Source organism: Acanthochromis polyacanthus, chromosome 2, assembly GCF_021347895.1.
Source record: "Acanthochromis polyacanthus isolate Apoly-LR-REF ecotype Palm Island chromosome 2, KAUST_Apoly_ChrSc, whole genome shotgun sequence".
NCBI classification, from domain to species: domain Eukaryota; kingdom Metazoa; phylum Chordata; class Actinopteri; family Pomacentridae; genus Acanthochromis; species Acanthochromis polyacanthus.
Genome location: NC_067114.1, coordinates 3,720,706 through 3,738,228, shown reverse-complemented (window position 1 = coordinate 3,738,228; position 17,523 = coordinate 3,720,706). Strand labels below are relative to the sequence as shown.

At 44.4% G+C, this 17,523-nt stretch overlaps 1 protein-coding gene across 6 annotated transcripts in view; it reads left to right on the top strand.

Annotated features, from left to right (window-relative positions):
- The window catches only part of sema6dl (sema domain, transmembrane domain (TM), and cytoplasmic domain, (semaphorin) 6D, like), a 114,074-nt gene extending 101,915 nt beyond the window's left edge, over positions 1-12,159 (top strand). For 3 of the 6 annotated variants that reach the window (XM_051937938.1, XM_051937930.1, XM_051937934.1), the window contains 15 exons: positions 56-157; positions 352-442; positions 676-795; positions 1,130-1,218; positions 2,034-2,251; positions 2,329-2,460; positions 3,072-3,227; positions 4,366-4,539; positions 4,906-5,046; positions 5,265-5,342; positions 5,469-5,527; positions 6,112-6,168; positions 6,670-6,852; positions 7,867-8,108; positions 8,217-12,159. In XM_051937938.1, coding sequence (XP_051793898.1) covers positions 56-157; positions 352-442; positions 676-795; positions 1,130-1,218; positions 2,034-2,251; positions 2,329-2,460; positions 3,072-3,227; positions 4,366-4,539; positions 4,906-5,046; positions 5,265-5,342; positions 5,469-5,527; positions 6,112-6,168; positions 6,670-6,852; positions 7,867-8,108; positions 8,217-9,347 — 2,973 coding nt within the window. In that variant the 3' untranslated portion in view covers positions 9,348-12,159. The remainder of the gene's footprint in view (positions 1-55; positions 158-351; positions 443-675; positions 796-1,129; positions 1,219-2,033; positions 2,252-2,328; positions 2,461-3,071; positions 3,228-4,365; positions 4,540-4,905; positions 5,047-5,264; positions 5,343-5,468; positions 5,528-6,111; positions 6,169-6,669; positions 6,853-7,866; positions 8,109-8,216) is intronic. The other 3 variants (XM_051937946.1, XM_051937956.1, XM_051937966.1) reach the window with 3 other exon arrangements.
- Positions 12,160-17,523: the final 5,364 nt, after the last annotated feature.

The following is a 17,523-nucleotide window of genomic DNA, read 5'->3' as shown; positions in this document are numbered from 1 at the left end:
CTGTGAGCTGGCTGCCTTTCACAAAAACATAATCCCATGTTGTGTCTGTTTCCAGGATGAGTGCCACAACTTCATCAAAGTGCTGGTTCCCAGAAATGACGACCTGGTGTTCATCTGCGGCACCAACGGCTTCAACCCCATGTGCAGATACTACAGGGTCAGTACCGAACGCCCCGGCACACACACACAATCTTGTGTTAATACCAGTTTGGGTAACACGCCTTGTATTTGGATTTCTTCTTTATTTGCCTAGACTCATTTGACTAATTCATATTCATGCTGGTGCCTTCATGTGTATTTGTTTTCACTGGCAACCCTTTCATGTGTGGGTGATTGTTGTGTTCCCTTCAGCTGGATAACCTGGAGTTTGATGGGGAAGAGATCAATGGACTGGCACGGTGCCCATTTGACTCCAAACAAACCAACGTTGCCCTTTTCGCTGGTAAGGGTCAAACACACAGCCGCCCACGCACATAGTTAGTCTTGCTGAAGAAGAACTAATGTGTTCCTACTTATGCTCTCATTATCACCTCTGTGTCTTTGCCACAGTAAAACTGTGCCTGCAGCGATAACAGCTCAGCCAATTAAGCCTTATAAAAGAAGAGAAACAAAGCATCCAAGAGCCGCGCATCTTTTTTTTTTGTTTTGTGACCGTGTTCCTTCTTGTTTTTTTAGAAGGGAAGCTGTACTCTGCAACCGTAGCTGACTTCCAGGCCAGTGATTCTGTCATCTATCGCAGTATGGGTGATGGATCAGCCTTGAGAACCATCAAATATGACTCCAAATGGCTGAAAGGTAAGCGTCCGCCTCTTTATCGCTCCACATCTTTACTTCTATTTCCCCTTCGCCTTCCTAGAAGTAACATGTGTCTACCTGGCAGCTAGCTAAACACCCATGGTGCCTTTGCATGGCACATGTATATACGTGGCTGTCAGAGCTGCTTTTGGAGTGATAGAGCGCTCTCCTGCCTCGCCAGGCTCCGTGGGGATATGGCCTGTTCTCTCTCAGGCAATCTAGGTCACCCCCAGTCATATACAGCCTTGTACAAATCCCTGAAATATTCAACATGCACAGTGGTGGTGACGGTGCAGAAATATACTTCAACTCTCGGCCTCTGTCTCTCCCTCAGAACCTCATTTCCTGCACGCTGCAGAGTATGGGAATTATGTGTACTTTTTCTACCGAGAGATTGCAGTGGAGCACAGCAATCTGGGCAAGGTAAGACAGTGCACCTGTCGTTTGATGTTTTACATATTCTACACAGATAGCATATGCAAGCCTTTATCCCTCCCAAAAAAGGGGCCTTACACCTCCCTCGGTGCATTTGTTCCTGCCACAAAGTGGGCCCCACGGTAATGGAAGCCATTGAAGCGATGACACCACATCACATTAGAATGCACGAGAAATTTCAACCACCAGTGTTTCCTGGGAATGTTCTGCTAATGTAAAACCATTACACAGTGAGAGGATTTGTCTCCCCGAGATTGCACGCTTTGTGTCTGCCTCTCCCTCTGACACACACACTCATGCAGAGGGAATTAGGATGTTCTGTGTTCAGATTTGGCCGTGCCTCACTCTGAGCTGGTCTGGCCAAGCCACAGGAAGCCGGCATCTTCCATCAGCCACCAGCTAATAAATATTTCAACCCTACTAATGCTGGGGTGACACCTGGCCTCTGATGGAGGTTTGCACTGGTAAATTATTAAAAACTGTCTTAGCCAACTGCTTCACGTCCCTCATTTATACTCTAAGCCTTGGTAATATGTGCAATAAAACACACTATCACATTGTGTTGCATTAAGTCAGTGCGAGCGATTGGACGTGTTCTTGCTTTAAATGTTTGCTCCAGTCAGCAAACAATCTCCGCACACCAAGTTAAATATGAGAGTGTTTGTTAAGTCATCTGTGCCGAGTTGCTACAGGATGGAGAAATGCATTATTCAGCATGTTGAAGTGTTTTTAGTGACTTTCTCTGAGACGCCCTTTCTTGCTTCCCCTCGCCTCAGTCTCTCTTAAACCTCTGCTCCTCGTAGGTCGTGTATTCCCGCGTGGCTCGGATCTGTAAAAATGATGTCGGCGGGTCGCAGCGGGTGCTGGAGAAGCACTGGACCTCTTTTGTGAAGGCCAGGCTGAACTGCTCCGTGCCGGGAGAGTCCTTCTTCTACTTCGATGTGCTTCAATCCATCACCGACATCATCAGCATCAACGGGGTTCCCTCGGTGGTGGGCGTCTTCACCACGCAGATGAACAGGTGAGGCGGAGCTGCTGAGGAGAGGATGGCGGATTTTGAAGTCAAGCGTGGATACTGATGCACTTCCTTCTCCGCAGCATCCCGGGGTCAGCAGTGTGTGCCTTCTCCATGGCCGACATCGAGAAAGTATTCTGGGGTCGGTTCAAAGAGCAGAAGACTCCCGACTCGGTGTGGACTCCATTTCCAGAGGAGAAGCTGCCCAAACCTCGGTAATGATTGATATTCCCTCTTGCTCAAAATGTTTCCAAGTTCAAACAATGCACAGCCAAAAGAGCAAAACAAAACAGCATTTTGGATTTCAAACATGCTCCTCCTCAGAGCAGGTGGTTCCTGACTCAGCAGCTGTTTACCACCTGTCATTTTACTCCCTTTCTTAACCCTTCTTTGTCCAGGTTAAACCCAATGAAATCAAACCCTTTTTATTAGTAGGGGACCAGGTTATTAGTTTTGACCCAGCACACACATTCACCATCTGCTGATGATTAAATAATTAATTTGGCATAATTAGACGCATTGCATATTTAAGCTGTTTTACAGAATGCACGTATATTTGTAGCCCTGCCCTCGGTCCAAAACAAAGTCCACGAAGCACCTAATTACCTCAGTGAATCATTAATGGGGGATAACCATGCATATGTATATTTTATGTTTTCCAGCTGAGGCCTTTTTGTGATCTTAACAAGCACCTGCTACTCTGCTTCACCCACTCATTGCACTTTTCCATCCATCTCCCTGCACGTTCTTATTGCTCCCTGGTGTGCGATCGTATGGGCTGATCTTTGACCTTTTGCCCTCTGTGCATGTGCGCTCTCCATCCCAGACCCGGGTGCTGTGCAGGTCACGGTCCAGCTGCGTCCTTTAAGAGCTCTGTGGAGTTCCCGGACGATACCCTGCAGTTCATCAAGTCCCACCCCCTCATGGACACAGCTGTGCCTTCTATCGGGGACGAGCCTTGGTTCACCAAGACACGTGTCAGGTAAATGGAAATTGATGCTAATTAGACACCTATGTTTTGGAATTTGATGATTTCATGGATATCTTATTTTGAGGAATCTGAACTTTTGTGTTGTAACAAAATGTGGCAACTTCTCCTGTTGCATTAGTCTTTAATCACAAACAGCTAGACAAGAAATAACACAAACGTTAACATCTTACTGGCCAATAAAACACGTTTTTAGATGAATAGTTTCCATATTCAGTGTTGTCCATATTGAACACCTTCAGTTCAGTGTTTCTAAAGCAGCTCTACATGACAGTTGAACAATTATTCATGTAGTATGTGATGGTTTATTGAAGCACTGCAGTGCACTGAAGCACATAACTTCAGAATGTGAACTACAAAACAATCTGGCAGGTTTGAAACGTCACCAAAATCACGCCGTTTACCAGAGGCAGAAACTGTGAAAACTGAAGGAATCATCAGAGTTTTAGCTTCCTGAGAATCCTTGGACTACTCATGTGTGACACGTCAGTCCATTGGGGGACGGATAAAACAAGTAAATAAAAATTAAAATCACTTCATGAAATAAGTAGTGACTCAGGTGTGACCAAGAGTCACATTACAAAAAATGTTGAAATTTTCAGCTGAACTGGGATGAATGGCAGACTGTGTTTACACAGAGCAGATAGGAGACAATGGAAACCGTTCAATGATATTAATAGTAAAATATCTATAACATGCAGAGTCACTACAAAATATAATGCGTGTGGAAACTTGGACAAATGTTTAAGCTGATTCCAGTTTTTTCAGTGTGTTTAAATAATCAAAGAAATTCAACTATGATTTCTCTCTGCATCTAGCCATGCTTGTGCCATTTGTATTGCCGTGCAGGACTTTATATTGCAGTGAAAAATGAGATTATAATGAATTCAAATGTGACAGAAGCAAAAAAAATAAAAGAAAAACTGCTTAAAATTCAGAGGGTTAACTTAAGGTGTCTGTTGTATGCAAACAAAGAATTTTGATGCAAAATAATGAAACAGTTAAGATTAATTTTATAAAAATAAATTTAAAAAGAGATGCAAGCGCCAAATTCCTTCATGTATTCAAATGTTTCTTTTTCTAAGTGAGATGAGCCCTCAGTGACTAACAGCTGATCTCTGTGTGTCTGCAGGTACAGGCTGACAGCGCTGGCCGTGGACAACGAAGCAGGACCCCACAAGAACTACACGGTGGTGTTCATCGGAGCCGAGTCAGGGATTGTCCTCAAGGTTTTAGCCAAGACCTCGTCTGTATCCCTGAATGACAGCCTGCTTCTGGAGGAGATAGACGTCTTCAACAGGGCCAAGTAGGGATACGTGCACTTCTCACCCTCTCACTGTCTGCTCCTCTTCTCTGTTTCGCTTCCCCTTCTGTCTGCTAGCTGAAGAGTCAGCAACTCTTAAGGTGAAACTTCCTCGCACAGATGGCAGTGTCTGCTTGCTTTCTCTGCATGCACAGTATGGGTGCGTGTTTTTTTTTTTTTGTTGCGATTATTTGTGGAGGCGAACATGCACACTGCCATGTGTCAGAGGTGAAAATCCTGTTAAACTGTGAGGGGGAAACGCTGTATGGGACTCCTTTCACTTAACAAGTGATTAAATCTACTGGGACTGAAACAGTAGACAGACTTATCTGATAGACCTCTGATTGGGTTTCTCTCTTCTCTCTCCAGGTGCCTGTCTAACCATGAGGATGACAAGCGTGTCCTGTCGCTGCATGTGGACAAAGAGACACACAGCCTTTATGTCGCCTTTTCAAGCTGTGTCATACGTGTTCCCCTGAGTCGCTGCGAAAGACACTCATCCTGCCACAAGTAAGCGACGTGTTACTGTAGGAGTACATGTAGGAGGTTCAAATGTACATTCAGTCATAGGTTTGTGACTTTATTGTTTTGTTTTTCGGGTAAATGTAATAAAGGGAATGATAACAGCAACGCCCTGTGGTTAATGTTCAGTCAAGTCACAAATGATTATAGTGGACTTTCCGGGAAGATTAAACCTGCTGTGCTTGTGTGTTTTTGCGTGGAAACAGGTCCTGCATTGCATCCAGGGATCCTTATTGTGGCTGGAAGCCTCACACAGCCTGCGAGAGGATACAGCCTGGTGTTTTGTGAGTTCAAACCCCAGCTGCAATATGAAACGCAAATATTATAGATGAGAAAATGAGGGGACAAGACTTCTTTGGCAACATTTCGATTCATATCCGTGTCTATCTCCTTTTTCGGTCTCTTTCCAGGGCTGGATACGAGCAGGATGTTGAATTTGGAAACACTGCCCACCTCGGAGACTGCCAAGGTACAAAAACCTCATCTCCATGCCATGCCATCTATCCTGAGACACATACAAACGCACACACAGATACATGCACACATTGTACGCAAATAAAACACAAACTCATCTCCACATACACCATGAGCCTGCACACTCACACCAGTAACCACTCCAGTAACTTGCCCCTACATTAGTCTATGTGCAGTATTAACACACACATCTACATATACAGTACATGGCCACCTGTAACTAATGCCACCTGTGAGGCAGAAACATGGACATGTACAATTAAGGGGTCATGTTCAGCCGGTGCAAATGATAGAGGCCTTATGATATCTCACGGCCAGAAAATGTGCCTTTGCTGATTTCGCTTTAATGCATCCATCCCTTCATGTGTATCAGCTAAACATGACCCAGGCTGAACCTCAGTATTGATCAGAACCAGAGGGCCTCCAGTGAGAAAACGACACTGCTAGCGAGTGCTTTATTATCTCTGTTGTTAAAGCAACCAAACTGCACTCTTAGTGTCTCTTAGGGGTTTTTCTTTTTTTTTTTTGTAAACTTCTGAATTCCGTTATAATGATTTCTTGTCCTTTTAATTCTTTTAGCGTTTTTGGGCACTACTTCAGCGCCAGATTACAAATCATTTGGCGACCCTACCTCTGGTTAGTTTGATCTTTTACTCAAATGGTTTCTTTCCTTGAGTTCAGCATCTCCAACCTCCTCCTTTTTCCACCACTGCCACCTTTCATCTGTTCACCTCCTGAATGCTAATGTCACTTCATTTCCATCGTCATGAACAACAGAACCACCAGGCGATATCAGTGCTCTGTCTCAGCACAGATTCACTCCCACCTTTTTCACTCATCACCTCCCGTTCTGGCCCATCCTCCCTCTTGCATGCCCACCCACTGCCCCTCAGCATCCTTACTGTTGTGTACCGACTCCTTTTAGAACACGAGTAGCTTCCCTTTCCTCCCCCCTCTGTTTCAAATTCAAAACAAGAAATGTACATGATTGGTCTGTGAATGTGAAAACTTTGACTGTGATATGGTTTTATATTCATTATGTTGTCATACACGCTGCCCATGCCTACTAACTGGGATGGTAACAGTATGCTTTACACTCATCTGCACAGTTTGTTAACAGTTTGTTTGTCACCACAGACATGGAGTTTTCATCAGCGCCAGTCACTGTCCAGCCCAGTGGGCCCATACACCCCCCAGTACTCATACCCACTCAGAAGCCCAGCTCTGGGCCTGGTCCAGAGCTCTACGGCTCAGGCTTTGTGCTGCAGGATGACCCAGCCACCTCCCATTCTTTAGACTCTATCCCAGGGGGCCAAGAGGGTAAGGCCCACAGGGAGGCAGCCAGCATGCTGCATTGAGCCCGATCAGATAGCTGCCAGCAACTCTCACTAAGCCACACAACTGTGAATCCACACAGAGGCACACATATGCAAACACAGTGGCAGCTATTAAAGTTTTTTATTACAAAATATAGCAGATTTTAATTTAGTCTCTTTGCTTTCATACTTAATTTGCTATACATATTGTTTTCTTGTACCAATTTTCACAGTAATTTCCTTCTGTTCTTTCTTTCCTTTCTTTTGAATGATTTATTTTCCTCTTTTCTAATCAATAAAATCACTTTTCTCATGTAGTTTCTCTAAAAACTTTTGTTTGGTTTTAGCCCGTGTCTCTGCCAGAATAGATTTTTTTTAACCATAGCTTCAGTAACAGTTTATCCTGGCTGGTAGATCATTGACTGGGCCTCCCCTGCCACATTGCTGTCGTGGCCGCACGGTGGATGACTAACTCTTTCAATGTCTGTGGTTACTAACAAACCTCCCGTAGAGCAGCAGCTATCTGAACACCTGGGATCAAACACTGCCTCTCTTTCCTCTGACCGGTTTCCTGCTGGTTGATCTCTTCTGCGAAAACATTGATTTGGCTCTCTGTCTCAGATAAGAGTGCACTGCTAACACCTTGGTACGGGACGCATGACAAAAAGCCTCTAATGGAACGTGGCTCAAGGCGACAACCTCACGTCTTCCCTGCAGAACTAACATAACACTGCTTCCTATACATGGTGAAATGGATGTGGGTACATAACAGCATCTGTTAATTTTCACCATATTTCTTCTTCATCTGGGTTTAGATTAATAGGAATGTGACAATATTTGTAGAAGTTGTGACTGGTTACCTTTAATGGTGGGAGGTGCAGAAGCAGAAACTTGCACATGGTTGTGTTCACGCACAAGCATGCACATTTCTGCTGTGGGGGGGAATGGAGAGTTACGCATCACTGATCACTTTGAATCTTTTCACCAGGGGGTTAACCAACGGCTCACTGTTTTGTAGGTGTGTGGGATATCCAAGCAGGTGAGACCAACCAGATGGTCCACATGAACATCCTCATCACCTGTGTGTTTGCTGCTTTCCTCATGGGTGCCCTCCTGGCTGGTCTGATTGTTTTCTGCTACCGAGACTCATTCCTTCGTAAACCTAGACATGTTCACAAGGATGCAGAGTCAGCGCCGTCCTGCTCAGACTCCACTGGAAGCTTTGTCAAACTCAACGGCCTCTTTGACAGCCCGGTAAAGGTACAGACAAAACAGCTCGAATGCTACAGTTTTTTGGAGTGCATTGTTTGCAGAAGATGTGAAACTGTGTCTAATCTCATTCTTTTCGTTTTGTTGTAATGTTTTCAGGAGTACCAGACCAACATTGATTCTCCAAAGCTCTACACCAATTTGCTAAGCAATGGCAAAGACCTGAACACGCCCAATGGTGACACCAAGACCATGATTCTGAGGGATGGCTGTCAACCCCCTGAGCTGGCTGCTCTGCCCACACCAGAGTCCACCCCTGTGCTTCAGCAGAAAGGTCTGCAGCCCATCAAAAACCAGTGGGAGAGGGCTCACGGGAAGGTCAGCGGACCCCGCAAGGAGTCCAACTCATCAGCCAAGAGTCCTCAGTTCCTTCCTTCTTCTCCTGCTCCTGCTAACTCCAACCCCCACCACCCTCACCTTGCCCTGGGACACTCCCACATCCCCAGTGCGGTTGTCTTGCCCAACGCCACACATGACCACTCTAACCTTGACAATGGAGATGATACACTGCCACATTCATCTGAAAAGAAGCTTAAGACTCCAGATTCTAAGGGAAGTAGGAAAGACCAGAAGAGGTCTGTGGATGCCAGAAATACCCTAAATGACCTTTTAAAACACCTCAATGACTCTGTGGCCAACCCCAAGGCCATTCTTCAGGAGGGATCGGGCCCCCGCCCGAGGCAGCATCTCACACTGGAGCCCATGGAGGAACTGACTGAATTACCCCCAAAGGTGCCCAGCCGTGAGGCCTCCTTATACTCCCCCTCCTCCTCCCTGCCAAGGCACAGCCCCACCAAGAGGGTTGATGTGCCCATGCCCACCACTCCCACCACACCAACGGGAAGCCTGAGCATGGGGGGCACCCTAGAGAGGCAGAGAGGGGGGTACCAACTCCACCGGAGTGCCTCTCACAGGCACTCCTTATCCACCTCACCAAATGGGGTAACTATGGGGGTGTCTGTGTCTCGCCAACACAGTATGAACAGAGGGGGATACATGCCCCCAACGCCCCCCTCCAGACTTGACTCCCACGGAGGAGTGATGGCGTCAGGAATGCACTCAGCCCACTCGTCCTCTGTATCCCGACAGAGCAGCTACAGTGGGCACGGTTCACTCCCTCGCACGGGGCTGAAACGGACCCCATCGATAAAGCCAGATGTGCCCCCTAAACCCAATGGGTTTTCACCACAGACTCCACAGATGCGAGTGGTCAACAAGTACAGTTATTAAAAGACAACAGACACTTCTGAGTGAGCGCTCAGCCTTGACCATAGAGCTTTGAGCCCTGAGGGCTTGGGCGTGGGGTACGGATGGGGTAAGGCCTGGTGTGTGTTTGTGTATCAACTTGAGGTGTGTTCCCCCTTTAAACGATATGCACATTCACTCACACTAAAAAGGGAATAATCACACAGACGGCCAAAGATACTCATTGGGGCTTCTTTGCTCCCTACAACCCCATCTCCCTCCCTTGTCATGGTAGCCACAGGATATAAACAGTGGACAGTGGTCAGTCTGCTGCTCCCCATTGTATCTGGGCTCGGGTGTCAATCGTTCCTATAGTAGGTTCGAGGTTCAGGACACCAGCAGGGGCCGCTGCGGCGTATGTGCATGTGGTACCAGGTCAAAAAACAGTGGAATACTTGAAGAATGGGTCTCATTTGTCACTGCCCTTGAGCACTGTCTTCCCACTAATGTGAACTGAACAGAGAGGAGAGGTAGGCCATGCCTTTGGTAGTAAGATGGCAGAGGGCAAAGGAGAGGAAAATCATAATCATGGTGTGTGTGTTGTGTGTGCGTGTGTGTGTTGCTTAAGATACAAATGACCGCGAACAGCTGAATTAAGCAGCGAGCGAACAGAAAAAGAGTGCAAATGAATGTGTGCACGTGTGTTGGTTGACTGAAAAGCAGATTCGTGCAAAGGCATCACACATATTAGGTATTCACATCTGGTAATCGAGGGTGGTGCCACATGCCAGAGGAGACACCTTAAGACCTGTTTAAGACCTAAGACACTGTCCTTCATTTCAACAATATTATCTCTTTTTTGGGCTTGTTGGAACCCCTCTGAACCGAGCCTGAACCATATTTTTGTGTCATTCTGTAATGTTTCTGGTGATTGGGCTCGGCTGTGGGGATGTTTGGTGTATTCTGAAACAGGTTCTCTGTAACTCACTGGGAAATTTTACTTAGTACATTTGCTGCTATTGGTTTTAGACATAGGTGTTTGTCTCTGAAGCATTTTTTTTTCTCAACCAGGCTTGGATAGTCTCTGATGTGGGTGTGCACATCTGCTTGTGTGTGTGAGAGTGTGTGTTATATTGCAGACAGAGGCCAAGGAGTACAGTTTTAAGCAACCAAATGCACTGTTAAAACTGGTACATGGGATAAAAATGTGTCTCTCCTGGACTGAATTTCCCCGAACCTCCACTGCCCCTCTTTGTAGGAATTATACTGGTGGTTCAAAAGTCCTCTGTCTTTATGTAGCAACGGTATTAAGAACAAAAAAAAATGCATTTCTCATCTCATTCTATAAATTAATTTTAAACAGAATGATTTGCTTTTCTAATGTTTTACAGTTCTATTTAAAGAATTTACCATATGAAACTAAAGCAACACCAATGGTTTAGCCCGTGTGTATGAATCCAACATTTCAGGGCACTGCTATCCTGTTAAACTTGTGTGTCCCCCTAATAGAACAACACTAGAATTTCTCTCCTACATTAACCCTATTAAAGGTTTATTAAACTGACCCTAGAACAATACATGGATGTAACATCTTTGTCATCTGTCGTGCTGGTTCTGCAGCCCGTGTTCCCCGTGCAGCTTCCCCTGCGAGTGGCCAGTGTACAATCAAGACAACATTTACCAATGTGTCCAAATGAGTCATGCTGGGAATGACAAGATCCTGTATATACTTAAATACTATAAATAAGGAGTATAAATATTTTAGGCAAGTGAACCTGAATCTGTGCATTGTGTGCCTTATTCACAAAATGAACGACGACAGTATATATTATTGGCAATGTCAATTGGTCCTCTGTATGTTATTGTCAGATGCTATATGAACAATTTTTATATCAGCAATTTGGAATTCCGCTGGAAAATCTCTACCTACTCCAAACTGAAAGTGATGTGGAGAACAAATTGACAAACATTCCGCTTGTGAGTGCTAGTCATACGGAAGAACAGAACTCATCGGGATATGAATCCGTTTTTTCTCGTTTACTGCCGGTGTTGAAAAGAATGGCGTTCATCCACCACATAGAGGTGCCATGCGGTGAATGTATTTTTCCTGACCGTGGGATGTAGGGTGGTGAGACCTTGCACTGTGGAGCGGTCGGCTCAACACAGCACATCCTGCCCGCAGCCAATGTATTAACACAGTGTTCACAGGAGAGTCGCCTGTTGGCAAGGCCCGGCGGTCGTGCAGAATCCGCAATTCCCCAGGATTGCGGCAATGACAGGAGTTGTTTTCTATTGGCCAGTACGGACGGCCGAGGGATCATTTCTCGTAGCAAGTGGTGGGGTGCATTATTTGGGTGAGTCCTGCAATCCCATTCCGAGTGTCAGTTGCCTGTTTTAGCCCAAAGCCACATTTTGTTTACAAGTGATGATTGTATGTAAAGACTTTCTGCCTGTCATCTAACCAGTGTTTGGGCTCTCTTTTTCTACTCCACACATGCACACTGACATCACATGACATACACTCAAACACACACTCGCTCAACTGCCTTGTACATTGCAATATGAACTGGGTCTTTCTGTTGCAATCTAAATTGAAGCCTTTATATTTCAGTCTGAGCTTTGGTGTACGTGCAGATGAAACCAGATTTTGTCATGTAACTTTGATTTTAAATACTGTGCAACATGGCAACGTGAGGCCAGCTGTATATATGATCTTCAGAGTATTTGAGCGTGTAGATATGTTGTAAAGTTGTACTGTGAATGTGTAAATAATAATGATGGTCTTTGTTTCATGATATTTTTTGTTGATTTTTTTAACACGGCATGTATAGTTGAAATAAAACATTACTGCACAGTAGGAGTGGCTTTGTAAGTCAGTTTCTTATTTCATTTAATGCTTCTCTGTGAGAGAGCAGCTGAGAAGAGTTAAAAATCTGACGGTTAGGGCACTGTGATTCCAGCCTAAGAGATATAAGATGTGTTCTGCAGCTACAGCACGACCGGGGATGAAGGAAAATTGCATGTGTCTTCGCTGGGCTTTGTGAGCCGACTATCAGAGACATTAAGAGTCTGCAGCGTGATGGCGACTATTTTTAGAACTGGGTTGTTTTGATGTTTGGGGCCAGCAGAGAATCAACCACACCAGATAGCATGTGGGAAAGTTTCCAAAGTACTATGTTCCTGTAGACACCAAACATCTGGACTAACTGCTGCTTGGGGCATGAGATCTGAGCCACCAATGAGCTGTGGACACACACACACACACACACACACACACACACACACACACACACACACACACACACACACACACACACACACACACACACACACACACACACACACACACACACACACACACACACACACACACACACACACACACACACACACACACACACACACACACACACACACACACACACTAGCCTTAGCGTACATTTAGATGCATGCAGCATAAACATCCAGCGCTTGATGGTATGCACAGATAGGGGTCACGATAAGATTAGCGGTCAACAACAAAGAATAAAAGGAGCAATGGTCAGATAACGGATAATCACTTTTCATGTATCCAATTTGCCGAATGGAAAATAATGAAATTGTCCGTTGAAGAATGTCCACTAATTCCCCTCTAAAAAACATGCACATGCGGTATAATCACATGTGCATCATGTGCTGTGGTGCAGAACTTCAGATCCATGCCAAGTTCACACAAACGTAGAGAAAATACACAGGATTTAGTGGTAAATCAGATGAACCCATCCCAACTGCTGGATGTCACGGGATGTAAAACGCATATCAGATGACATTATTGCATGCCAAAACCACCACTTCCTTTCTCCAAGTGGCATCTTCACTGTTTACCATCAAATACAGCAGAAATGGCCAAAACATCACTTTTGTCCATCAAAAATAATTAACTTCTTCTTCGGCGCTTGAGTCAATGACTGTGCAAACATCTCAAAGTTATAAATCAAGAGTGAAAGAGGAAGCGTTTTCTTCTCACTGATCTGCACATAAAGAAGAAGAAGTGGAGGAGGGCTACACTTCACTTTTTTGTTTTTTTGCAGGGAGGTGATGCAGCCCTTTGGATGTTTGGCCAGGAGGCTTTGTGGCTCATCACTGCCATCAGAATGTTGACACAAGTACTCTTTCATTTGCTTTCAGCAGGACCTCCCGAAAACTCACACCTCCTAGCAACCCCTCTTTCTGTCTCTCTCTCACACACACACTTACAGACACACTAAAACACACTGACACACACACACACAAGGGAAACATTCTCCCCTCTGGGTGTTCTAGCGGGGGTTGGGGTGTGATTTGGTTAGGAATGGGGAACAACAAAGAGGCGCCTCTTGCTATTCTGATGTACATCCCATCCTCTCAATTTATCAGATGGTCTCTTTGAATTAGTGGAGGCAAATCAAACACGGCCAATGATTCTGTAGCCGTTTCATTCATTTGTCCCTCCGCCTGGCCACACTTAGTCTCATTACTAGCACCGACTGTTCCCAGACAAAAAGCATGCGTTTGTTGTCACACAGGCGTGTCTGCGCGCATGTGTGTGTTTATTCCATTCCTCAAGGGACGGGCGAAGCAGATGCTAAAGAAAAAATAAAAATAAAAAAAACGCATCTCCCAGTTAAGTGTAAGTGGAACACAGCAAGGTCGCTCATCTAGATGCAGGCGGATGAAAGTACATTGCTTAAGTTGAAAGTACAGATTAAAGTGTGCTTTTAAAACAGGAACACTTGCAAGGAGACAATACAGACAGAATCATGCATAGACAAACCGCACACACTGACACAAAGCGAGATCTGGTCCATTTCTCTGCTTTCTGCCTTTTCACGCAGCGCCTCTTTAGAAATTTAAGGATGGTGATTAGACCGAAAATCATCCATCTGTACTCCTTCCTGTCCTCTTTTCTTAAAAGCCTGGAGGTGAAACCGGCAATTACATTTACAAGCCTCAGTCATGGAAAGGTGCTTAGAGGGTGTCGTCGTGGGCTTTAGCGAGTACATGTGCTCTCTCTGATGCATTAAAATCTGACAGAGCGTCCAGGAAATGCTTCATTTGAAAGTGGAACTAAATGACGGGGAGGAAGCAGAAATTTCTCCGAGTTGGATTGAAAAAAGAAAGTTTTGACACTTTTTTTTCAGTACAGCCTCCACAGTCGGGGGAAAAGCCATCAAAATCTAATCCATGTGCCAAGTGCCCTTACATTGACAGTTGGTTAATGGCACACATTGCTTTGAAAAGTGACTTAAAAGGCAGGCAGGCAGGCAAAAGCAAGGAAGAGAGGGGGATTGTCGAAATAGGAGGAAGTGCGGATAGGAAGGGACTTGTGTTTCCTTTGCCTTTATGAGCAAATGCATTCAGATCGTGGACGAACTACAAACAAAACAGCTTAACGAGAGAAAAAGGCATGACTTTTCCCAGTTACCCCCTGCTGAGATTCAGCCAACCTCTGCAATCAATTGCACTGACACCACAGAGAAAGACAGTGAGAGAGATGGCAGGACGGAGGGAACTCGGTCAGAGATTTCTGTTCATTTGTATATTATATAATGCTCGCTTAGATTTTCTTGCAGTGAGTGGCTGCTGTGCTCCCAGATAACCTCCACAGTACAACGTGACAGCCCTGTTTGTTAGCCTACATCTCCACTCCCACCTGCGTTTTATCAGCAGGCGTAATTATTAAGGAGGAATATTAAGTAAGGAATGCAACAAAATAATAGAGTTCACAAAGACAATGCAGAATCTTATGCAATGGAGTCCAGAAATGACTTAAACAAAAATAAAACATCGGTTCAAACCCAAAAGCTCTGTTGCCACAAATTGTGCACAACCAGAACAATGAATCTTCGCTTCCTCAGATTCTCTCCAGCACGTGAACACATCAACAGAAGAGGCTAAGGGTCGTATGGGGATAAGGATAGACTGGACTTGAATCAATTTTATAACTGAAAACTAGAAGGACCATCTCACGGTTTCATCTTTCTGCCAATCAGTCAGTTAGAGTTCACATCCATCTGTCCTTGTGTTCCTGAGTTATGATGTTGAACAGAGGCCAGAAAAGTCTTCTTGCAGAACCACAATCTAGTTGGTTCCTCCTCGACTCCAACTGAATGTTTTGTGCCGAATTTGAAGAAATCCTTACCAGTCATTCCTGATATATTTACAAGAACGGGACAGACATAAGAGGTCACAGTGATCTTGAGTTTTGACCTTTGGGATCAGTTTGTTCGTAATATTGAGGAAAGTATAAGTGTCTATGAACATTCATTGATTTGGGGTAAAATCAATGAATGTTAGCAATTAGGCTGACTTGGTAATGATTTTGAAATAATTTAAGATTTAAGAAGTTACAGTGGATTAGAGTATTGCGTTGCATAAGTCCAATACATCCATTCATACTACCAAAATGTTAATCATCAGAACCATACATTAAAAAAAAGCTATGAACCCAATGCTAACTGATATCCATTCATGACATATACATAACTCAGCAGTATGTATATTAGTCAAAGATTATGTCGACTTCGGACAAGAAAAATCTGTTTCAATTCAATTTACGTGGGGATAGCAGGATGGACTGGGAGGGGATAGCATGATCGCAGATGAAGAGCAAGCAATACAAACACAACAACAGTTATTTCATTTTTATTCTAATCTTAATCTAACAGATTTCTAAGTATTGAAACCTGCTAAAAACAAAAAAAGAAAACCCTCTAAACCCCCAAATCTGACAGTGGGTTCTGAAAAGCATGTTATCTTTGAAAAATTGCCAAAATCCTACCACGATTACAGAGTCAGGTCCTGGGAATTATCACACGTGAGGTGCTATTCAGCTGAAAAAATACGTTTAACATCAGGATATTTAATCAAAATTGCTTTACTCTATGTGTCTCATTTTAAAAACTACAAAAAAACAAAGCATTTGCAGAGCCAGATTCTCTAAAAAACAAACCATTAGTGACCCCACTGAACCAACGGTCAAATGACAAAAAAAAAAAAAATGTGTTCACACAGAGCAGACAGACAATTATGGAAACAAATGCATTTCAACAGTAAAATATCTATAGCATGTAGAGCCACTGGGTTTTTTTTGTTGGTAATACCTGTGGCTACCTGGGAAAGTGTTGTACCTGTAGATTCCTGTTATTTATCAATTATTGTAAAATAAAGAGTCAGAGAAATTCAACTTAGTTTATTTATGATATGATACCTTTGTTACATTTTCTAGCCATGGTTGTGCTGTTTCCATAGAGGTGCAGGACTTCATATTGCAGTGAAAACTGAGCAAAAATGTGACAGGAGCAAAGAACACCCACAAACTGTTTTGGGCTCACAGGGTTAAACTAAATTCCATTCTTGCCAAAGAAGCATTTTATCATCCTTTGCAGCCAACACAGATCTGTGACATCACCTCTGAAGATACCACCCACTGCTAGGAAATATGCTGGAGAAGAAACATTTGTGGTTTTTCCACAAAATTTGGTACAGGAGTGCAAATCACAGGAGGGTTTCTTTGGTTTGTCAATAAGTCTGGAAATGAGCGTGACAAGGTAGTGAATCGAGATTGGTGCCCTTTGGTATTACCATGCATGGCATCAACCCGGTGATGCAGGCCGGTCTGAGAGAAAGAGTCAAGAGACGCAGATAGAGAACGGTGCTAAGAGCAGCAGGAGAGAGTGAGATGAATATCAGTCCAATGTGGTTCTTTAAGATGCACAGACCCTGCTCGAGCACCTGCAAGTAAAGGTGCTTATCTGTCAGATTTAATCTGCTCACCAGGCTGTGTGTGTGTGTGTGTGTGTGTGTGTGTGTGTGTGTGTGTGTGTGTGTGTGTGTGTGTGTGTGTGTGTGTGTGTGTGTGTGTGTGTGTGTGTCTGCAAGTAAAGATTATGTTTTTGAGTAGAGGTGGGTGAGAAGAGCAAGTTGCAGCAAGCCTATCAAGCGTGCATTCATTTACTGAGACTCTAAACACCTGACAGTCGAACTTTTGTTGCGAGGGCATCACGTATTCCGGTTCGGGATTATCACAACAAAGTGTCCATCTGATAGTTACATAACCCTCCACCTGCTTTGTTTAGGTGGAAGTAAACGACTTTATTTCTATTCTTCTCCTCTTTTTGTTTCTTTGTCTGTCCCCTTTTGAAGCCTGGCTCAGGCCGTTCTCAGTGTGGGTGTTCTGGGAGCTTTGCTGGTAAACCAGTGG